The 23,042-nt window shown below is 47.2% G+C and overlaps 3 protein-coding genes and 2 pseudogenes across 9 annotated transcripts; 4 read left to right on the top strand and 1 right to left on the bottom strand.

Moving 5' to 3' along the window:
- The first annotated feature begins 211 nt into the window (after positions 1–211).
- Positions 212–7,598, top strand: LOC120662757 (annotated as a pseudogene).
- Positions 2,491–5,091, top strand: LOC120661220. 4 transcript variants are annotated; one of them, XM_039939973.1, is made up of 3 exons: positions 2,491–2,551; positions 2,644–4,216; positions 4,301–5,091. In XM_039939973.1, exon 2 carries the CDS (start codon positions 2,645–2,647, stop codon positions 3,935–3,937), a length of 1,293 nt encoding a protein of 430 aa, XP_039795907.1. In that variant the 5' UTR covers positions 2,491–2,551; position 2,644; the 3' UTR covers positions 3,938–4,216; positions 4,301–5,091. The 4 variants fall into 4 exon arrangements, with proteins under 4 accessions (XP_039795907.1, XP_039795908.1, XP_039795906.1 ...); XM_039939974.1 differs by having other exon boundaries at positions 2,495–2,527; XM_039939972.1 differs by having other exon boundaries at positions 2,506–3,352; positions 3,461–4,216.
- An 834-nt stretch (positions 7,599–8,432) lies between the features above and the next one.
- On the top strand, positions 8,433–16,682 carry LOC120661221 (glycine oxidase-like). 4 transcript variants are annotated; one of them, XR_005669826.1, is made up of 11 exons: positions 8,433–8,886; positions 8,992–9,144; positions 9,645–9,753; positions 9,899–10,109; positions 10,208–10,278; positions 10,456–10,615; positions 12,901–13,093; positions 13,248–13,416; positions 13,524–13,612; positions 14,190–14,283; positions 16,205–16,682. XR_005669826.1 is itself a non-coding variant. In XM_039939975.1 (11 exons), the coding sequence occupies exons 1-11, from the start codon at positions 8,553–8,555 to the stop codon at positions 16,207–16,209; spliced, it is 1,575 nt and encodes a 524-aa protein (XP_039795909.1). In that variant the 5' UTR covers positions 8,439–8,552; the 3' UTR covers positions 16,210–16,682. The 4 variants fall into 4 exon arrangements, 2 of the variants coding, with proteins under 2 accessions (XP_039795909.1, XP_039795910.1); XM_039939975.1 differs by having other exon boundaries at positions 8,439–8,886; positions 13,261–13,416; XR_005669827.1 differs by lacking the exon at positions 9,645–9,753 and having other exon boundaries at positions 8,437–8,886; positions 9,895–10,109; positions 16,205–16,531.
- LOC120661225 lies at positions 14,740–19,051 on the bottom strand (annotated as a pseudogene).
- Positions 19,052–19,251: 200 nt separating this feature from the next.
- Positions 19,252–22,913, top strand: LOC120661223 (histidine protein methyltransferase 1 homolog). The gene is made up of 8 exons (XM_039939977.1): positions 19,252–19,470; positions 19,827–19,982; positions 20,136–20,198; positions 20,438–20,504; positions 20,589–20,689; positions 21,246–21,290; positions 21,480–21,950; positions 22,441–22,913. The coding sequence occupies exons 2-8, from the start codon at positions 19,845–19,847 to the stop codon at positions 22,609–22,611; spliced, it is 1,056 nt and encodes a 351-aa protein (XP_039795911.1). The 5' UTR covers positions 19,252–19,470; positions 19,827–19,844; the 3' UTR covers positions 22,612–22,913.
- Positions 22,914–23,042: the final 129 nt, after the last annotated feature.

A 23,042-nucleotide genomic window follows, 5' to 3' on the forward strand; every position in this document is an offset into this window, starting at 1 on the left:
TGAGGGGCTACTGTTGAGGAATAGCCCAGCCCATGTTGTAATGGGCCTCATGTGGCGGCCCAAGAGCCTACTTGTAAATCATGTAATCGCCAGGGGGCCAGGAGAAAATTACCAACTTCATTCCCTCATATATATATAACCCTAGGGTTAAGGGGGACTCTCTCCCGCATGAGCATTATTCTCTCTCGAGTGCTCACTCGCTCTGATTTTGATGCACTTTCGATGCTTTCTCCTTCTGCCGCTTGGAGGAGTCTTCTCCCCGACAGCCGGCAGCATCGACGGCACGGACGTCGCGCCCCACGACAACGCCGTCCTCCGCGCCCTCATTTGCTCCCAGGCCGGCCTCTGTGCGTGCGCGTCTCCCCTCTCCTCCCCTCCGCCTACCCCACCTTGCGCATCCACTCTCTTACATGGGGTTTCCCTCCGGTTCCGTTTCAGATGACCCGTTCGGCGACGCCAAGACCACCGGCGACCCCTACTGCACGGTCTTCGTCGGCCGCCTCTCGCGCCAGACCGACGACGACACGCTTCGGAAGGTGCGCCCCCTCTGCCTCCCTCGCGTGTTGCAAGTCGAATGGTCTTAGCTCTTGTGCTTGGGTGCTGGGTTGTCGTTGTCTCATTCTTAGTCGGGGCGGCGGATTCTTCCCCTTGCTGTTTGTGCAGGCGATGAGCAGGTATGGGATGGTGAAGAGCATGCGGCTGGTGCGCGACATTGGTAAGTGATAGCTTGCTTCGTTGTTTTCTGCAGCATTGTGCTAGTATTGTAATGAGCATAGCTTTGTTGCTATTGTTCCAATTGCGGGTACGAATTGTGTGGCTCTAAGAACATACCGAAGCCTCGTACAACTTCCTCATAAGCTCGAGTGCTGGATATTACCTTAAAATCTTAAACCAGTATCATGAATTTGTAATTTTCTAAACAATTTGCTTGTCCTGGAAGTTCTCAGTGATTAGTAATTACAAATAGCACAATTGGGGGGCAGCATATTTGTTACCCTCTGATTTTGGTACTTCACTTTGTTATTTTGTATTGAGCAACTACTTCGTGTGCAGTTACTGGTGCTTCTCGTGGTTATGCATTTGTTGAGTATGAAACTGACAGGGAGATGCGTCGTGCCTATGAGGTATCTGCTTCTGCTACTTATGCTTAGAGTTATGTACTCTTGATTTTTACTATTTTCGGAGTCTTCATTATGTCTAAAAGAAAATTATTCATCATTTCCTTTGTCCTTAAGGATGCACACCATTCCATTATAGACGGCAGTGAAGTGATTGTAGATTACTACAGGCAACAGCTCATGCCTGGGTGGATACCAAGGAGACTAGGTATGTACCCTGTTCAAGTGTTCAAATACTAGGGGTGCAAATTGGTGGAGTTAAGGGTATCGACTGAGCCTCTTTAGCTCAATTGTTAGCGCTAGTCACATATTGGAAAACTACTAGTATTAGACTAAAGAGAGGCTGGTAGATACCCTTAGACGCACCAATTCACACCTCTAAAACACGGATACGGCAGGGGGCATGCGTATCCCGTATCGGATACGTATCCGATACGGATACGCGCGGGATACGGCCAGGATACGTATCCACGCCGTATCCGCGTATCCCAGTTTAGTTGGGCCTGAAACTCAAGATTGGAAACGTCTCAGCCCATTATTGGATACGGCCCATCCCAACTAACCAGCTCCCAACTCCTTTTGACCTACCCGAGTGCCGACCGCGACCCCTCCCAGCTCCCAGTCGCCTCCCTCACGCAGCCGCCACCCGCACGCGGCGTCCAGACTCGCCGCCCGCCGGCGACCGGCCTCCACCCTCGCCGGCGACCATCCTCCGACCTCGCCGGCGACGAGGAGCCCCCGCGACGGTGATGAGAAGCCCCGCATCCGGCCTCCAGGCTCCAACAACAAGTCCCCTGGTGAGTGCCTGTGCCCTCCCGCCTCCCGCCTCCCGCCCGGTTCGCTCGTGGGGTCGCGGCGCTCGTGGGGTCGCGGTGGGTAGATCTCGCGCTGGGGGTCGCGAGGGTCCAGCGTGCCTGGATCGGGGGCTCTGCCGCGGTGGGTTTATGTCCGTCCGGGGGTTCAGATGCGCGAGCTGGGGAGCCTCGTGGCGCGCTCGGGGCTCCGGTTTTGGGTGTGATGCGTGGGTTTGGGGCCGCGGCCAGCGCCGATTTGGTCGCTGGCTTCGCGTGATTTGTTTTGTTGGAGTTCCAGTTCCACACTCGGATGAGTAGTGATAGATAGTTTCCGTGGATTTCTAATTTGATTCGGGCCGTCGATGGTTTATAGGGGAATACGTTTGGGAGCCTTTTTGTGATGGGTCGCGCGCTTGCAACCTTGCTGATGTGCTGCTGCCTCAGTGTGTTTTCTGCTGGGGCGCACTTGCAAGTTGCAACTCCACTGATGCCATTTTTTTTAGTGATTGCTGCTGCTGTGCATCCATGACCTCTGCTGATTTGTTCTGGTCGCAGTAGCTAATGTGGTCAAATCTAATTTGCAGGTGTGGACACTGCAAGGCACTCGCTCTAGAGGTAATGCTTCTGGACCCTGCTTATGTGAGTTCCTCTCCCTCCCCAATCCAATTTAGATCTGAGCTAGTGCGCCCTGCCTTATTGATTTTGTCCAATGTTCATACTTCATTGTCCAGTATGGCATCTCCAAATTTGAGTAGTGCTGGAAGTGGTACTGCTAGTGCTAGTGGTAGTGTGGGATCTGGGGCCACAAGAACAACTGATATCAAGGCTCCGCTGTGGGATCATGTCACCATTCTAGAAAGGCCTAAAGCTGGTGGAGGAAATGCTTCATGGAGATGCAACTATTGTGGATTGGAAAAATGCACCAGCTACACTAGAGTTGAAGTTCATTTGTTGCAGAAATCAGGGAAGGGGATTGGCAAATGTCCGAAGGTTACATATGAAATGCTGAGTCAGATGAGGATGGACGTGGAAAGGTGCCAGAAGCTAGTGGATAGAGCGAAGCAACGCACAGTTTCTTTGCCTGTAGCTCCTTCAGTCAATAACAGCAAGAAGAAGAGGGGACCTGCTTCTATATTGGAAAAATCTTGGGCATTGGAAGACCGCAAGCACCTGGAAGCTTTAATTGTTAGAGCAATGTATTCTGGTGGAATATCTTTCAACTTTCTGAGAAACCCATATTTTAGAGAAGCTTTTGTATTTGCTTGCAGCCGCCACAATTTGCAAGGTTACACAATCCTTGGGTATAACAGGGCTAGGGAATCACTCCTGAAGCAAGAAAGAAGGCACATAGAGACTCTATTGGAGAGTACAAAGAGCACATGGCTAGAGAAAGGGGTCACAATCTGCTCCGATGGTTGGTCAGATCCTCAGAGGAGGCCAATCATCAACTTCATCGCTGTTTCTGAGAAAGCACCAATGTTTTTGAGGGCTGACAATTGTGAAGGCGAATACAAGTCAAAAGAATATATTGCTGAGAAGTTGAGGGCTATCATTGATGAAGTAGGTCGACAAAATGTGGTACAAATCATCACAGATAATGCTGCAAATTGCAAAGGTGCGGGTCTTTTAATTGAAGCTGAAAATGATCACATATTTTGGACACCTTGTGTAGTGCATACTCTCAACCTTGCTATGAAAAATATATGTGAACCTAAACTGCCAAGGACACCTACTGATGAGGATATGCATGTTTGGAGTCAATTAGAATTTATAAACAATGTCAAAGTTGAGGCTACTATGATCAAGAATTTCATAATGAATCATGGCATGCGTCTTTCCATGTTCAATGAGTTCAGCCATTTGAAATTGCTCTCTATTGCTGAAACAAGATTTGCATCGGTTGTGTGTATGATAAAACGGTTTGTTGAGGTAAAAGCAGCTCTCCAACACATGGTGATTAGTGACAAATGGAGCATCTACAAAGAGGATGCTTCAACTGCCCAACATGTAAAGGAAAAAAAATAATAAGTGATGTCTGGTGGGGCAATGTAGAATACATTCTTAGGTTCACTAGTCCTATCTATGATATGATACGCTTTGCGGACACCGACACCCCGTGTCTTCACTTAATCTATGAGATGTGGGATTCAGTGATTGAGAAAGTGAAGAAAGAAATATATTTGCATGAAGGGAAGGAACCAAATGAGGAGTCAGACCTCTACTCTGTTATTTATGATATATTGATTGCTAGGTGGACAAAGGCAATAATCCACTTCATTGTTTGGCTCATTCACTCAATCCAAGGTAATATGCACTGTGCAATTAAATTCAAATTCTTTGCTCTTCATTATTTCAGTTGATCATGATCTAAATTGCTGCCCATTCCAGATTTTACAGCAACATGTGGCTTCAAGAAGGTGCTGGCCGACTACCCCCCACAAGGACAAGGAAATATCACAAATGAGGATGACTTGCTTCAAGAAATTCTTTCGCATACCGCAAGAGTTGGCTGCAGTAAAGGAAGAATAAGCAAGGTTTTCTAGTTGTTCAGAAGAATTCAATGACCCTGATTCTATACATGATAGATGGGCTGTTTCCCTAATGACATGGTGGACAAATCATGGACAATCTGTCCCTCTTTTGATGGGTTTGGCCATGAAACTGCTCAGCCAACCGGCCTCTTCTTGTTGTGAAAGAAATTGGAGCACATATAGCTTCATCCATAGTGTCAAGAGAAATGCCTTAACTCCTGAGCGAGCTGAAGATTTGGTCTTTGTGCACTCAAATCTGAGACATTTGCCAAGAAGAACTATGCATACAAGAAAGGAGAGACAAGGATGTGGGATGTTGGGGGAGATTCTTTTGATTCCCTTAGTGGTGTAGGTCTTCTTGAAGTTGCTGAACTCTCCATTGATGAACCTGAGCTGCAGGCCGTATTATTTGGATTGGATGATGCTGAGGTTGAAGGTGTGGAGGAGACGGGGAATGAGGAAGAAGCTTGATGTTGTTGGCTTCATGCTAGTTTGCTACTACCTTTTAATTATTTCCTAAATTAGAACCTGCTGCTATCATGTTATTTTGAGTGTAATAGACCTTTAATGTCTCTATGTTGAACTAGAATATCTATTTTGTAATTTATTATGCACTATTATTATTCATTAAAAAATAGTTAAAACGTATCCGCGTATCGGGTTGTTTGGGAAATTGCCGTATCCGCGTATCCGTATCCTTCCGATACCGATACACGTATCCGTATCCGTGCTGCTTAGATTCACACCCATATCAAATACTGTTTAGATGTTTCTTACTCGGTGCTTTTTGATTATCTTTGTGTTACTTCTAATGGCAATTTTGCAGGAGGGGGGCTTGGAGGAAGGAAAGAATCTGGACAGCTTCGGTTTGGAGGCCGAGAGAGGCCATTTCGTGCTCCCTTGTATGATCATGAGATGCCCATTTCTTATGTCCAGTATTTTTGCCTACGCAGTTCATGATAATTGATGACAATGTGCTCCAAATTTACAACTTGTTGACATATCTTTTTGTCCAAAAATAGGCAACCTATTCCTCATGAGTCTTATGACAAACTGAAGAAGCTTGGGATAATGGGATCCCACCGCCACCTGAAGGGGGCAGTATATGACACGTTATCAGGTAGCTCACCGTATTTTTAGCTCATCAATTTTACTCTGTAGTGTTGAAGGAAAAGTGCTCGCTATTGCTATGAAGGATATACTGGCACTCTTTCTGATATTTCGGGCTTGTTTGGCATGGCTCTGGAGCTGAACTCCCGCAGCTCCAAATAATTTTCTTGCCAAACAGGCCAACTCCAAAACTCTACGGAGCTCCAAAACTCTGGAGTTGTAGTTCATTTTTTGTTGGAGTTTTGGAGCACCTCTTTTGCAGTTCCAGAAACTTCTATTATGGACCTAGACATAGAGTTGGATTGAAATTACCCACCATTGCCACCCATTAAAAAAAACGGTTCGTTCTTTTCTTTCTCCCTCGCACGGTCGCACTTCCGCTCTCCCGGACCTCCTCTTGGCCACCGCCGCCGCCCTCCCGTGCAGGGAACCGTCCCCGTAGGTGCCACCCGCGGCCGCCGGTGGCCCGTTCCGCCATCGCCCACGGTGGCCTTCCCGGGTCCCCACCGGTGGCGCCCTCCCTGCCAGTCCCACCGGCCCCCGCCCTCCCCTCCCTCCCTGCCGGCCCCGACATCCCTGCCGACACCACCATCTGCCGCCGGTGACGCGCTCCGCCTTCACTGACGGCGCGCTCCCCGCCGGTGGTGCCCTCCCTGCCAGTCCCGCCGGCCCCCGCCCTCCCCTCCCTCCTTGCCGGCCCCGACATCCCCGCTGACACCACCATCTGCCGCCGGTGGCGCGCTCCGCCTTCACCGACGGCGCGCTCCCCGCCGGTGGTGCCCTCCTTTCCCTCCCCGTCGATCCCGCCAGCCCCTTCACGCCGCTGCCCTCCCTCCTCGCCGTGGTGCTCACCGCGCGAGATGATGCGCGTGCGGAGGCTGTCTCGGCGCCGCTCCCCTCGCGGGCTCATCGGAGCAGCTGCAGTCGCCTCCTTGCCTGTGGATTTGGGAGAAAGAAGAGAGAGGGGAGGGGTAGAGTATGACATGTGGGTCCCGCGAACTAAGGGCAAAAAGGATAATCCACGCTCAAAATCCTATTTTGTGGAGCTAGAGGCACCTTTCATGCCAAACACACCATGCAGCCTGCTCCAACTCCACCTAGAGCTAGCTCCAGCTAGAGTTTTGGAGTGGAGGTGCTCCAAATAGAGCTGGAGCTATGCCAAACAGACCCTTCACCATGACATCTATCCTTTCTTTAAAGTGAAAACACATTGTCAAATTGACACGAAGTATTATCATAAATTTCCAACCATTTTCCATTGAGAATAGCGGACAGTTAAGAACTTAAATATTTGGTCAGCAGGAACATATCAACTATTTGGTCTGCCTTATTCATCATTGTGCCATCACTGAACCACATAAGCAATGGCAGATTGGAAAAGTAGCGCCTAACCATGGCAAAATGTGTGTTCATAACTTCATATGCATGACAGAATTTGCTTGATCTGCTGTCCCATGATCCCATCATGTTTGTGGAGGAAGGGATTGGCTACTTCATCTTGCTTATATCGGGGTAAAAATGAAATAATGTTGCTTACCCCTACAACCACAGGTTCCTCCACCACCCAGGCGGAAGAACAGCAATACTGACATGGAAGATTCACCTCCTAGGAGAAGATCGAAGGACAGGGCAAGTGATAGTGCCCACAGAAGGCAAAGAAGTTCTACCGACGATGATGAGACCCCTCGCAGGTGGAAAAGCAGCCACGACATGCGAGAAGAATCACAAAGCCGAAGGAGTGGAAGGTCATCCATTACCAGGGAGGATATCAGTCAAAGGAAGAACACGGGACATGATGATGGTCATCGTAAGCGGAGACGAAGTCGAAGTGGAGAACCGGGCGAAGTATCTCCTTCCGAGGAGGATGGTAACTACAAAAGAGAGAAAACTTCAACCGAACCCGGCCAAAGCCCAGATCAGTATACGCTTCACCACCGGCATCACAGGGAGGATACATATGAGAGCAGACGCAGCACAGAGACCGCCGACGCCATGGTGACCGGCATAGCTCCAAGAGAAGCGAGAGTCGAGATTACAGCCACTAGGTCTCTAGAGAGCCGAGATTACAGCCACTAGGTCTCCAGTTGTCCTAGAGCCTATTTGTTTCCTGCAGCTTTTTTTTAAACTCCTGTCACATAAAAATAGGGAAAATTCGATTCATGCCACCACAACTTCGTGAAATTGGGTGTCATGTTGAAAATCATGTCACTCAATGGCGTGATTTTCAACATGAGATCCAATTTCAAGAAATTGGAGTGGCATGGATCCAACTGACCCATAAAAATAAATCTTATCATTTAGAAATATTAAATAAAATCTGTTTATAATTTTTTTGATAGATGTGTGCTAATTCGCGAGAAGAATCTAATAATTCTAATTAATCCGTGGGTTGCTACAGTGATGCTACAGTGACCATTCATTAATTATGAATTAATATACCTCATTAGATTGTCTCGCCGTTTAACCACATGGTTCAACAATTAGTTTATAATTAGACTTCATCTAATATTTCTAAATATTAAGACTTTTTTCGATGTGTAGTCTAAAGTTTAGCCCTAGGAACCAAACAATCTGTTAGAGTGATGTTTCATGATGTAAAATTTTGATCCCATAGCTGCCTATGTACTGTTCTGAGGCTCTTTGTCCGATTTTTTTTTGCGGTCAAACTTTCGAGTTGGGTTCGTTGTCTTATTTAGTCCGTTTTTTTTTCCTTCCCCTGAAGGTTAGCGATAGTTGTCCGGCCTTGTTCGCCACGGGCCTAGCGAAAGAGGCGTGAGTGGCCGAACGGGCCATGGGCCGTGGCCCAGTGCAAGTGTGGGTCACACGGCTATGTGGTCCCGGAGCAAAGCCACGTAGGCGTCTGCTTGTAAATTGCGAGGCCGTTGACTCGTCACTCCCTCGGCCGCCCACCAACCTCTGTCTCGTCGAGCTCATCGGCTCCTCGCAAGCACCACCAGATCACCTGGCCAGCCGCCGCGTCACTCCGGCCTCCGCTGTCAATGGATGCTGCCATCGCGTTCACTTCCGCTCGGAACCCTAGCCCCACGCGCTTCTCCTCCTCCTCCTCCCCCGCTTCGCCGTCCTCGCACTTCCCCCAACGCCTCTGCGTCTGCAGCCCATGGCGCGGGCGCGAGCGCCGGCTCCGCGCGCTCCGCCCTCAATCCCAGATCCAGGCCCCCGGGGCCACGTCCGCCGACACCTCCAACCACGATGTGGTGGTCGTGGGGGCCGGAATCGTCGGACTCACGATCGCGCGCCACCTCCTCCTCCACACTCCGCTCTCCGTCGCCGTCGCTGACGCCGCCGTCCCCTGCTCCGGCGCCACTGGCGCAGGTACGCCTCCCTTCGCGCATAAGTTGGCAAGTCGGTGTTCGTGGACTTTGATGTAGTACTCTTGGGTGTGGGGCTTTGGGTGTGGTTCGTATTCGTCCTGCGCAGGGCAGGGATACATATGGATGTCGCACCGGATGCCCGGCAGTGACATGTGGGAGCTAGCGGCGCGGAGCAAGCAGCTGTGGGAGGAGCTCGCGGCCGAGGTTGACGGCCAGGGCGGCGGCGGTGCGCGGGAGAAGCTGGGCTGGATGAGGACAGGTAGAATCATACTGCTGCTGTTTCGCTGTTTACGTTTTCCTGTTATGGTGATTGATTAGTCTTTGATAAATTGCCAAGTAGCAAACAAATCTAAGTAGAAGAATCGTCATGATATCTGTATATTACTATATTTTGTTATGAAATGTACTACAAGTGAAGGATTATTGCCATCTCTTGAACTCTAGTGGATTTTGATGGCACTCCTGCTAGTCTGTTCGATTCGAAACTTGCTATGCTGACGGTCTGATTTCTAAGTTCATCCATACCGTACTCAACGTTTCAATAAACGCTAGATGCTAGGGGTTCCACATAGCAGCACCCAGGTGTGCCTAGGTGTTCCGAGACTATTCTATTTTTTCTTGATGGCTAGACTAATCTCACAATAGAGGAATTTGACTTTTTGAAACAAAGAATTTAACAATATAAGCCATCTATAAGTTCTGTGACCATGATTCATTATCTTCCATATTTACTTCTCCCACTTGCATATATAAATCAAGCCTTAAAATGCTCCAAGTGGGAAAAACGCCTAGGTGCTAGGCGAGGCAGTGGTGGACTGGTGATCAGCTCCACGTATGCAGAAGGGTTCACCTTTCGAAAACAGAGACGGTATTTAAATTTACTGATATCATTTAATAGATGTCCTATCATGGATGTTATATGCTCTATGCCATATTATTTTGTTCCATTTCACAAGTCTCAATCACGATTTTGAATAGAAAGTAAAATGCTGCTATTGCTTTTGTTAAGGAAGCTTGCTAGTTGGCAGAACTTCGGAAGAACTGGCCACATTGGAGGAAAGGACCAAGGTTCTGTCCGAGGCAGGCATACATGCGGAATTCTTGTCTGCCTCTTCACTACATGCATTAGAACCAGCACTCAGTGTTGAGAAAGATGGTGGTGCTATGTTCTTGCCTCAAGACTGCCAGATTGATGCGTTCCAGGCTGTCTCTTTGATCGAAAAGGTTTCTTTTCTTCTCCAGACTATTGCTGATTTTGTTCTGACATACGTGCTATTACATTGTCTCACTGGTATTTCTTGGTTAACATTTTCTTATGTAAGACCAATAACTCATATTCCTCAGAAGGAAGGTATATGGAGATCTATAATGATCCTGCCATGTCATTAATAAGGTATTCAGGTTTCTTCTCTTCAGAAAATATTCACTCATTAATAGAAGAATACTTTCAGCCATCGAATTTGTGCTATCTATATGTTAGGAACTCAGATGCCCTTTTTATTAATGCCAAAGTTATTTCCCTTTCTCTGCATCATCACTGATAAATGACAGCAAGATTTATTCTGTGCAGATCGGAGGTTACTGGAACAGTTGAAGCTGTCCAAACTTCCAGAAACATATTGTATGGCAGAAAAGCTATTGTAATTGCTTCTGGTGCCTGGACTCGATCCTTATTACATAGTTTTCTCGAACCAGCTTTGACATTGGATATTCCTGTCAAGCCCCGAAAGGTATTGTAGGAAGGTAGGATGCGTATAATGTGGTCGATGTATTGCATTGAGCCTTTAGGGCGAATATATAGGAGTACATGGCTTGGAGGGCAAGTAGCCTCTCCTAGAGATAAGGAAGGTTATCCTGGGATTACAATCAATTCTAACTAACCATATCCGAAGTTGCCTAATATACTTTAACATCCCCCCGCAGTCGTAGCGGTAGCAACACGAACATTATCCTGGGATTACAATCAATTCTAACTAATCATATCTAGAGTTGCCTAATATACTCTAACATCCCCCTGCAGTCGTAGCGGTAGCAACACGAACGGTCAGACTGGAGAAACAATGGAGACGTATCCCACCTGCAGTCGGAACGCCGATGCGAAAGCTTTGACTGGAGACTCATGCAGATGATAGCCCTTTAGTGCCATAGTAGCCAAAGTCGAGGTGGACGTGGTCGAAGCCGTGGAAGGGGCGCGGGTCGAAGCGTCGTCGAGGTGCTCGAGTACACAAACTCAGCATCTTTTGGCCGAAGACAGCAGCAGGACGGTGCGGCGGATGACGATGGTAGACGGCGCGGTTTGCGACTTGGGTCACGCTCAGGACAGGGGTGGCGACGGCGCAGGTTGCAGCAAGTGTCGCGCTCAGATCAGGGGTGGCGACGACGTCTTCCTTCAGGAACATCGGCGACGATGTCCGCGTGAGAACGGCTGGAGACGCGGAGGCGGATCGAGCGCCTACTTGACGAAGACCGGCGGCGAGTGGTGCCAACGCCTGAAAAGGCGACGACACCGGTAGGGTGGCTTGATCACGAACGTCGTCGCTACAGTCTGGAGGGCGCAGTAACAACCTCGTCCTTCGGGAGTGTCGACGATGAACGGCGACGAACGGCAGGGCGACGCAAACCGATCTTAGATCGGAAAAGGAAAAACAGCAGCAGCAGACGAACCATGGGGTACAATCTCGGGTGCCCCTAGACTGCTCCCTCCCCCCTCCCTTATCTCCTTCCCCCGGTCAAGGACAGAAGGAAAAATCAAAAGGTGAGAGGAGAGGTTGTCCCTCCCGGACTCCATGGCCGGGCACCCGCCCGCCCTCGAGGATGCAGGGCCCCCGCTCAGGTCGGAAGGACTTAGTTGCAGGGCGCCGGCGGTGAGGGGGAGCGTCGGTGCTCTGGCAGATCGGGAGTGACCGGTGGCGAGCAGCAGGGGGAAGCGAGATGGGGCGGCGCCCCCACGATGGCGCGGCCCACCGGCGACGGCGGAGGAGCGTCGTGGTGGAGGAGCGTGGAGACCGGGGAAGAGCGGGGTGGCCCCGCTGCAGCTCGTCCCGGCGGCGGATCTCGATGGGTGGCACCGGAATCGACCGGCGGCGCGGTAACCTAGCCCGATCTCGCGGCTCTGATGGCGCAGCGGCCTGGCGCACCTCGTGCCTCCTCCTCAGCCGTGCGGTCGTGCACAGGGCAGGACGGCGTAGGAGAGAGGGCCAGCACGGGGCCGCGCGCACGGGGAGAGTCGGCTCGGAAGGGGCGACGAGGGGGCCGACGAGATCGCATCACCACGGAAGGTAGGTCCTTCTGCTGCTTGACAACGCGACGGCGCGGCGGATCAGAGGGATCCGCGCGCTGATCCTATGAGGGCGCAGCCCCCGGCGGAGATCGATCTCCCCGGGGGCGGCGCGACGGCAGCGGAAGTAGGAGCCTAGGTCGAAACCCTAACTCGTGATACCATGTAGGAAGGTAGGATGCGTATAATGTGGTCGATGTATTGCATTGAGCCTCTAGGGCGAATATATAGGAGTACATGGCTTGGAGAGTAAGTAGCCTCACTTAGAGATAAAGAAGGTTATCGTGGGATTACAATCAATTCTAACTAACCATATCCGGAGTTGCCTAATATACTCTAACATCCCCCCGCAGTCGTAGCGGTAGCAACACGAATGTTATCCTGGGATTACAATCAATTCTAACTAACCATATCCGGAGTTGCCTAATATACTCTAACAGGTATATCTGAAATTTCTTGGATTGATATTTGATCTGAAAATATTTGGTACTGTCCTCTCAGCCATTCACATATTATTTGTGATCATATGTTTGCCTAATATGGAAAATAGTAAAGAGGAAATAGACTTTATGTTTTCATGTCAGACTTGTTTTGTAAGTTTACATGAGATGCAGCACAACCAGTAATACTATATATAAATTTGGGAATATTTCTTTTTGACTCTGAGACAATGCTACATGCATTCCATTCGACTTTAAAACAACAGCGAAGAAATAATCTCACATGTTTCCATTTTAGGGCCATCTTCTTGTGGTGGAGAATTTTGACAAGGTTAAGCTAAATCATGCCCTAATGGAGGTAGGATATGTTGACCATCAGGTTGCTAAGTCAAATCACACACACATGGCTTCAGAGTCTAGTGAAGATGAGCATGGTGCTTTATCTATATCAATGACTGCAACCGTAGATGCAAAGGGAAATTTGGTTCTAGGTAATTTACGAAGCACAGTCCTCTCCCTTTGCTCCAAGTTCCAGTTTCTTCTTAAGAGCAAAAAAACACTTTTATTTTAATTCTCTTTTGTGTTCCAGAAACAGGAGTTCCTTTTTAAGTGACCATCTACAGAAAATAATTGAACATATTGCAGCTGTTTGTTACAGGAAGCAGTCGGGAGTTCAAAGGGTTTTCAAGGGAGGTTGATAAATCAGTTGTTAAGTGTATATGGGAACGTGCAGGAGAGTTCTTTCCTGCAATGAAGAATGTTCCTCTTGATATTGATCACAATACACAGATCAGAATCGGGCATCGCCCATACAGTAAGCTTTGTTAATAAGGGAAAAAACCGTAGTCTGGTCTTTGCAATTTTATTAGCTTTCTGCCCTTCATCTGGTTCTAACTGAAACAAATGCCTTTCCTATTTCAGTGCCTGATGGAAAGCCAGTTATTGGCTTTATTCCTGATCTGCCAAATGTTTTGATTGCAACAGGACATGAAGGAAATGGGCTTACTATGGTGATTCACTGTTCACTGTATCATCGTGCTCTAGTTACTAGTGTTTTTGAGTTGGAATATTTTTTCTTCTTCTATTTCGTTGGGCAGTGAAATATGAAAGTTACCAGTGGTTCTATCATTCAAATAGATACGATGTTGGGAATGGAAAGGGACTAGAAACGTTTTTTTTATCCTTGGGCCAAAAGGGTGGAGAGCTCCTTGATCCAGTTCTTTGAGCATACATAGGTTGCATATCATACCCCTCGCACTCTTGGATAACAGTAGTTACAGAACAAGTAGCTGCATCCTAACCACCACATACCAGCATGTCCTTTTTTTTAAAAAAAATGAGTACCAGCATGTCCATATTTATGCATAGAATACATTTAGTAGTGCTAGACCCATCATGTCTTGTTACTTCTTAGAGCTGACCCATGGTTGTTGAATACATGAGGACTAGCATATTCCTCATTTCCAACTGGGATAGATGAATCCGTTGCATGTCAACAGGGATGGAGCTGCTCTGCTTTCTAACTTTTTATACATTTAACTTATAAGAAGCTAGAAGAGTTAATGTCGTTCTGCCAATTTTCTTTAGGCACTCGGCACTGCTGAAATGGTCACTGATATGATTCTTGGGAATCCTGGAAAAGTGGACTGCTCACCTTTCTCCATCAAACACAGATTTTCAGGTAATTTTGGTAAATATTTTGGGCACAATTATATTCTAAAAAATATTCATGTTTTTGTGATTCAGACTTCTGTTGTCTCCAATATAGTTAAAAACTAGGACTGATTTTTATACCTTGACAGCTAATTTTCAAGACGACTTTCTTTATCCTATGTAGTTCTTTTAGTTGCACGCATTGTTTTTTCAATGCATAGCTATTGATTTGCAGATCAAAGCAATTTATACTTAAATTCCAAGTCATGTTGTTTACTCTAATTCGTTTCAGATTAATTCATCACAGTTCAAGGTGCTGTGAAGCCCATCATTCTAGTGTACAAATACTAATGAAATGAAACTATCGTTCTTCCTCTTAGCAACTCGAAGCTCTTTTGATCTGTTGAAGTGGTGTTTCTATTTTAATTCTACATTCAATTGGACAGATTCTTTTTATTATTTAAGTTGACATGGTAGCAAAACGTCAAAATTTAGTTAGTTGAAGTTGATTGTATGGACTATGGATGCTGGGGCTTCCCTTACATCTGTCTATATCTAAGTCATAAATATGTATCCTAGGAATTGTACATTCTGCTTCCAGAACAAAGGACAATGCCAGAGGATTTGCTGCTTGATGAAGTTTGTCAAGCATGCAACTAGGATATGGGGTATCTTTTAACTGTCAAATCCACTAATCCTGCTTTTGCATTGTCTTCTGATGCTTGCTCTTTAGTTGAGGGCGTGGTACAGTCAGTCAATCAGTGCTGCTTGGAACCTACTTCCTTGTTTCATAAAGTATCTTTGCACAGCCTATGACTGAGGCTATCGAAATTTGCTCTTGAGTACCGCCTAGAGCCATTCCTCGAATCTGATCCACCTTTCATCATCAATTCGAACTCCGGATAGCTGATACGACCATCCTGTTGAATATATTCATAAAATGTCAGCTATCATAAATAAGCATGGTTGTGAAGGATGAGGAAAATAAGCGTAGATGGAAACCAGCAACCAGTTACTGTTGCTTCTTGGAAAGGTTGTCTGCGCCATAGATTTTAGTTATCTATGGGAATTCTGTTGGATTTATGCTGACTCTCACCAGATTTAAATTTAATTATCTTATTTTGTCAAAAAATAAGTTTGTACTGGAGGCAAAAAAGAAGAAGAAAGATGGTAGCTTGTTGATCTGCTTTTTCAGTGAACTGTCAAGAATTATTTTTTTCTGACCTATTAGATGTCAGGTTTAGCCAATCTGAAACTACCTTCAGATCATTGGAAAGGCTCAAAGGACACAGGTTCCATACAATTCCAGGATCCGAACAACTAGTGAAAGCTTTAGAATTTTGTAACCGGCGAGTCACTTCTTTACTCCATTTGTTGCAATTGCGGTGTGTGTCAATGTTGAAGTCACTAAAAGTTTTGATTACTTAGTTTACTGACCTTATCCTTGTCAACCTCAGAAATAATATCATTAATCACTTTCCCATTAGGCTTTAGTTCGCCATCACCTAGAGCCTCCATCAACTCCTCGATTTCAATAAAACCATTCCCATCTTTGTCGAAGAACTTGAAAGCTTTAGGTAGGTACTCATCATTACTCATCTTTTTAATGTGAAGTAAGACTGTTACAAATTCCTCACAATCCAATGTGCCATTTCCATCTGTCACCCTGAAAAAGGAAGAAAGTTATGTTAGAACATTGCAGCGCTAATTGATTTGTGCGCCTTTATAGTACGAGTATTGATTTCATATGCAAATCACACTTTTAGATTCGTGGTCAGGGGGGAATAGTTGGTTGCAATGATGATGAATTTATACCATTTCCACTTGATTCATTGTCATTCAGTTGTTAGTACCCCTGTCATCCTAATCCTACATTGTCTAAGAATAACGAATGATGATGCTAGCACTCACCGCTTCTAACAGCATTTTTATTTCTTCCTCTGGAACAGGTTGACCGTTTATCCGGAAGCCCTCCTTCAGCTCCTCAAGTGACAAATTACCGTCATTGTCCTTGTCCATCGTATTGAACATCTGAGTGTATTTGTCAATCTCTTCCACTGGTAGATTCATGGCGACAACCTCCATTCATAATTAGAAATCGCTTCACATTTAGTGTGTCGCACTTGAAGGAAATAAGGGTACAAACAGCTAGTTATCTGCAACTTACTCCAAGTGCCTTCTTCTTGAACTTGTTCATGGACGAGAACTGCTTCAGACTGGACCGAACAACCTCCCCGAGTGACACATTTGAAGCCTTATCAGCATTTTTGAGCCAAGGATGCTCTGTGTTTTTAGGAGGGAAACTTGAGTCACAGTTCAGTATGCAGCATTGTTGGGCCGCGCTTTCCAATAATGCCAATAATAAACCAGAAGTTACCAAACTCTTAGTATGCCTTTCCATGAATGGAATGCCGTCTGCTCTTTCCATTCAGGTTTTTGAAACTTAAAACTGAGCTCAGGTTACTTACCAAGGACTTGCTTTGCCGTCAACCGTGTGCGAGGATCCGGATCAAGCATCCTCCTGACAAGATCCTTTGCATTCTGGGAGACCTTGGGCCATGGATCCCTCTGTAAGTTAATTCCTCCCCTGAGTATTGACTGCGCAATTTTCTCGTCGGAATCTGTAATGATGAAAGGAACAGCACGTCAGCCCTGGTGACAGATGAAGGACCCCAATGCTGCGATGTCCACGAATGCAGTCACATCCCCATAACGGGGGGAAGCCGCAGAGAAGGATGTGCAGGATGACGCCAGCGCTCCACACATCTATCTCTGGCCCATAGTTTCTCTTGAGAACCTCTGGAGCATGTAACACCCGCTGCCAACCACTTCGGTGAACCGATCACCTGCACGGGCAGAGCCTCGCATGGTCATTGATCTCAGCTGACATGTATGGCGCCATGAACGACGAGCTTGCAATGTGGCAGGCACTCGTACCAGGCTTGAAGAACACGGAGAGGCCAAAGTCGATAGCCTTGAGAGGCGAGTCCTCCGACTTGTTCACGAACAGGAAGTTCTCCGGCTTCAGGTCCCTGTGCATCACTCCGTTGTCGTGGCACAGCTGCAGCATCGGATTCGTATATCATGATGAAAATTGATGGTGATGATGATTGACGAGGCAGGAATAGCGTTGGATGATCCTAGCGGTATGATGGATCACGGCCGGACAGGCGACTACCTGCACGACCTCGACGATGGTGCGGGCGAGCTTGGCGGCGGCGCGCTCGGAGTAGTGCTCCCGCTCGAAGATGCGGTCGAAGAGCTCGCCGCCCTCGCAGGGCTCCATGACGAGGTGCACGCCGTCGTCGTCCTCGCACGCTTCGAGCAGCCGCACCACCCGGCCCTCGCCGAGCTCCGACATGCGGCGCGTGATCTCCACCTCCCGCCGCACGTCGTCCGCGTCGGGCCCGGCGCGGCGCAGCAGCAGGCGCTTCCGCCGGATCGTCTTGCACGCCAGCGCCTCCCCCGTGGCGGCGTCCTCGCACCGCCGCGTGACGCCGAACTCGCCGCAGCCCAGCTCCGCGCCGAGCCGGTACCGCCGCACGAAGTCCGGGTCGACGGCGCCGGCGTCGCCCAGGATGGGGGCGTGCTTCCTGCCCTTCCCGCCCTTCTTCTTCCTCTCCTTGGCATCGCTGTCCGGGGAGCAGCACGGGCCGTCGCGGCTGGTGACGGGGATGATGGCGGCGCCGCCACGCCCTCCGCGGCGAAGCATCTTCAGCTTGGTGGCCGCAATGGCGGAGTAGCAACCACCCATGGCACCCCGGACGCCGGGTGCTCGCTATCTCCGCCGCTCGCGCCCTGGTGCCTCAAGACCTTCCCTTACCCTCTCCTCCTCGGCCTAATTCCGGCGCGCTCGGGGAATGCGGTGGCGGTTGTCTGGCTGCCCGACGGCCTCGGCATCGTCACTCCACACCCGCTCGCTCACGATTGCAAGTGGGCCGAGCTGAGCCGGGCCGGACGCCGGCGGCCTGTTCATCTCATCTCAGGTTGTGTTTGGTTAACCTGACTAACCATCGCGGGCCAGTACTCGCTCACTCTCGACCTCTCTAGAGCTCAACAGTAGAGAGCGGCGACCGGAGGGCGATTCGGCGTTTCCTCCGTCGATTCGCCATCGTCCTAGCCTCTAGCGCCCTCGCCGGCGTTGGAGGTGGAGGGTGACTGGCTGAATCGGCGGCGGATTTGAGTTCCTTGTATATAGCTCGCTGTACAGTAGGGTTAGGGTCCGGTGGCACCTGCTGGTTGGCTGCTGCTGCTTTTGATGCTCTTGGGTGCCGTCGGAGGATGCTAGGGTCGTCTGTAGCTCCTTCCTCTGGCGATGCTGCATGGAGAATAAAGGAAGAGCTCGGCAGATCTGGATCTCTAGTGAGTTTTTTTTTTATCTTGTCGGCTTCTTTGTCTGTCCCTGCCCGTCTTCGTCATTGTCGGTGCTGGTAGTTCTGGCGGAGGCCTAGGGAGGTTTGTCTACTAACTCTTTGCGATATCGGGTTGGTTCTTCTGTCCCACCTTTCTTGGTGGTTTGCTTTTCCTCCTGGGAGTGCCTTCGTTCGGTCTAATAGGGGTCTTGGCGGATCTTGTGGCGTCGGGTCTCTGTCCTTCTGGCGAGGTGATGGCTGGTGACCATCTTCAGAGGTCAGGGCGTTCAACAGCGTTATGGTATGTCAATGTAGTCGACATGCTACTTTTGGTGCCAATAAAAAACTATGTTCCGTCGGAATGGGGATCGGCTTTAAGCTTCGGAAGGTTGCTTCGATCACCGACGACGACCATGACCAGTCAGTTCTTGCAAGGACCGGGATATAATTTTTATTTCTTTCAAGGAAGTCTTTGTAAGATCTGGGATGTAAACTACCAGGAAAATATATGAAACAACCCGGGTTTTCTCAAAAAAAAAAAAATCAAACAAGCGGTGGCACTCTCGTAATTTTCTTAAAGTTGATGGCACTTCTTCCAGCGCACCAGGCTAGTAGAGTCAAATCGGGCCTTGCATTTGCATTCCACTCGGCGGCAGCAGTTCACACTCCTCACTCTTCGCCGTTCGTCCCCCCAAACGCTCCGACTTTTTCGTGCCCCATCCTTCTTTCGGTTACTTGCTCGTCGCCTCTGTTCCTCTTCCCACTGGGTAATCTCAAAGAACTTGGCTTCAGGCTTCCGTGTGCAATTTCGTGATCTTTTCCTGCGGTATCTGGTGGTCAGATCTTGCCTTCAACAGTTCCAAGTGAGTAAAGGCTTCCTTGTCGGTTTATTCTGGGCTGCTTCTGCATCGTCAGAGCTTTGCTGTCTTTAGAGTTTCTGTATATACTCGTTGAGTAATCTCTCTTGATACTTGGGGGAGAAAGCATTTCTGATTTACTCCCTCTATATTGGGCACTGCTGCGCTGATGTTGGACGCAGCAGCTAAGATTTGTAGATATGATCTTAAGATCGTAGCTGGTGATGGGGAAACGTGATATCAGTTATGAATCCTGACTGCAAATGCGGAATGGCACGGAAACGAGAAACTATTTGAACCTGATGTACATGTTATTGCAACTCGCTCCACCCTGATTTGTGATTTCTGATCACCTATTTCAGTCAGTCAGGAGCATCGCAATGCGGTCACCGTCGCTGCTCTCGCAGTGCCCGGCTGGCTTGCTGTCGCACGATAGGACTGCAGCCCACTGTGTCAACATTGTGCCAGAGAGGGAGCCGCACCTACCCTCCCCAGCAGTTGAGATCGTCCCATCAAAGGTGCACCCCTTTCCCCTCTTGCCTGTCCATGGAAAACTACAGTGCCGTCTGTTTTTTCTTTCCTGCACGTTGAGAAGATGTCTGGATGAAAATAAGGATCATTTGTATCTATCGAGCGTTGACTAATCTGACTTTCATTACATTGGTCTGTAGAATGTGCATCCATACAAGTATGCCGGTGAAAATATTGAATTGCACGGAATGAATATATTCAAGGTGCTTGTTTTTCCCCAGGTTGCTTTATGTATTCCAACTTACTAGTTTAAATGAATTCCTGCTTATAGTTTATCAGGGGGAAGGAGTATAATTGCTGTTATTTATGCTGATTGTTTTATGGGAGCTGCTCACAGGCTAACTACAGACACAATATAAATTCTTTCCACTCTGTATGCTAAAACTACTCCATGTCTTAGTCTTCACTGCTTCACTAGTTTGGTTGTGTTTAACTGGTTCAGGGAAAGATCAGTGTCCTTGATATTGTTGGACTATCTAAATCAGATATTGTAACATCAAAAGGTGAAGGTAATGTAGCACCCTCACAAGTTCTATGAATTTGCTTACTGCATGCTACAGCTAACAGCTGCAAGTAATTATTCTCTACACTAGGACCTTTGAAATGCTGGGAGAATTCCATTGATCTAGTAAATGTGCTTAAAGATGAGATATGTGATGGCCTATTGACATTCAAAAGCAAACGGGTTTTAGAGGTAAAACTCTATTGCTGTTTCATATGTTCATTTTTTTTTTCACATCAGAATGTCAGATCTTGAATGACTTAAAGTAAATCTATACTTTTCTTTGCTAGCATTTTGTGTTCATCTATTCGTTATAAAACTTTCCTTGCTTAAATTGATGTTTACATTCAATATTTGGTGAAACTACATCTAGAAAACTCATGCATCTGTTAAAATATCATCCTTCTTGGTAATATTGATCCATTTATGCAACAGTTCAAGCATTGCAATACATAAAAAGTTAGTAACAAAAAGTGGGTGTGAATTTGTCCAATGAAGAAAGAATGGTGCCATAAGCATTTTTTTGGTATCTATTTGACTGGTATTGTATTTACCTCTTTTATCTTCCATAGACAACATCATTGCTATCTTAAGTCTCTTGGGCATACAGCTATGGTTGTACGTGTAAAATATGCTCCTCACTGACATGCAATGCAGCTTTAAAATGACTTGGGCTTCATCCATTTGTTTCTTCCAAGGATGCAGTATTGCCTTAAACTTCTTCCAATTGTTTTTTTTCCTTATGCAGCTTGGTTGTGGATACGGGCTTCCTGGCATATTTGCTTGCCTGAAGGTACACGTTTATCCATATTTCTTTTTCTCACTTTCTATTACATGATATGTCAGTTTCGATTTGAGAGCTGTCTTTCAATCAGCAAATTGCCTGTAGTGTTCTGTGTTTGGCTACTGTACTAATAACATCTGTTTACTTATCTATCTATCATGGTATGCTAACTGACATATTCCTTTTAAACATTCTTAGGGAGCTTCAACAGTCCATTTTCAGGATCCTAGTGCTGAAACAGTGAGGTGCAAAACAATACCGAATGTACTAGCTAACCTTGAACAGGCTCAAGAGAAGCAGAATCACCATCAAGGAAGCCCCCTTACTCCATCGAGGCAACAAGTACCTCAAGATATTCATTTCTATGCTGGGGAGTGGGAGGAGCTTCACACAGTTCTGTCAATAATTCAGGAGGAGGATGTGGATGCATCCTCAGGTATAGGGCTAGGGTTTTGTGAAGATGACGTTTTGGATGAATACAACAGTCAGGATGGGAATAATATTTGCCATGATACATCGTCGAGAAGATCAAGAAAACTATCAAGCAGTCGTGCATGGGAGAGGGGAAATGAGACCAGCACAGGTGACGGTGGATATGACATAGTGTTAGTCAATGACATCCCTTACTCTGCAAGCTCTCTTCAAAACCTCTATTCGCTCATAAAAAAGGTTAGCTCATGAATTTCTAATATTGTTGTCCGTGCAAGTTTTTTGGCACCATATCTGGCACTAAGAATGTTCCTAGGCACCCAGGCAGGAAGTGGCATCTCATATTGCCTGAGAGAAAATGCCTTCTACTGAAAGGGCCTTGATTTTTAGTATACACTGTCGTTGCATTGCAGCATTGCAATAAGAATTTTAATCAAAAGGCATAACAATTTAACAAATGAAAAACTTCAAAATCTGTAGCACAGACAAATGGGATGTGCCTCTTCTGCTCATATTTATCTGCATTGTTGTTCAAAACTATAGGAGGCTATCTTGTCATCATGCTAGACTTTAGACTTGGGACCTGAGTCAGCTGTAATGCAACTCTTTGGGATACCTTGCATCCTGTACTTCTCCTTGTACTTTATGCTGGATGCATTATGAAGATTTCCTATATAGCCCGAAACACAAGTTTTACTTACAATGCCACATCCTACTCTTGTTCTCGCAGTGCCTGAGGCCACCATTTGGAGTGCTTTATCTTGCTGCCAGGAAGAACTACATTGGTTCAAGCAGTGCGGTGCGGCAGCTGCGAGCATTGGTGGATGAAGAAGGCACGTTCGGTGCGCACCTTGTATCTGAGCCCCCTGAGAGGGAGATCTGGGAATTCTTCTTCAAATAGATCAAATGCTCAACGCAGCATTTCTCAGAAGAGAGAAAAGTTCAAAGTGGCTGCTCAAACCGCAGAGGCTAATGAAACACCAGTTCTGTAAATATTAGCAGTTCCGGATCAGTTTCTTACAATTTTCTGGATCTCCTTCCCCTTCTTTTTCATTTTGTTTCTGGAGTGTGCTGTTGATTCTGTTTGAGTGTATACTGTATGGCGCTTGAATCGCCAAATGCCGCTATAGCTGACTCAAATGGTATTTGTGATAGTCCATTGTGATTTACTTAAATGCCGATTGCAATCAGATATGATATGAATCTCAGAAGTATATGGAGTGCAACAGAATACGACTGTTCTCTGAACTACCCCGTTTGCTATTAATTACTTGTTTTCAACAGTGACACCATTTTCAATGTACTTTTTTCAAAAGAATTATTCTACAGTAT

This window comes from Panicum virgatum, chromosome 2N, assembly GCF_016808335.1.
Source record: "Panicum virgatum strain AP13 chromosome 2N, P.virgatum_v5, whole genome shotgun sequence".
Lineage (NCBI taxonomy): Eukaryota > Viridiplantae > Streptophyta > Magnoliopsida > Poales > Poaceae > Panicum > Panicum virgatum.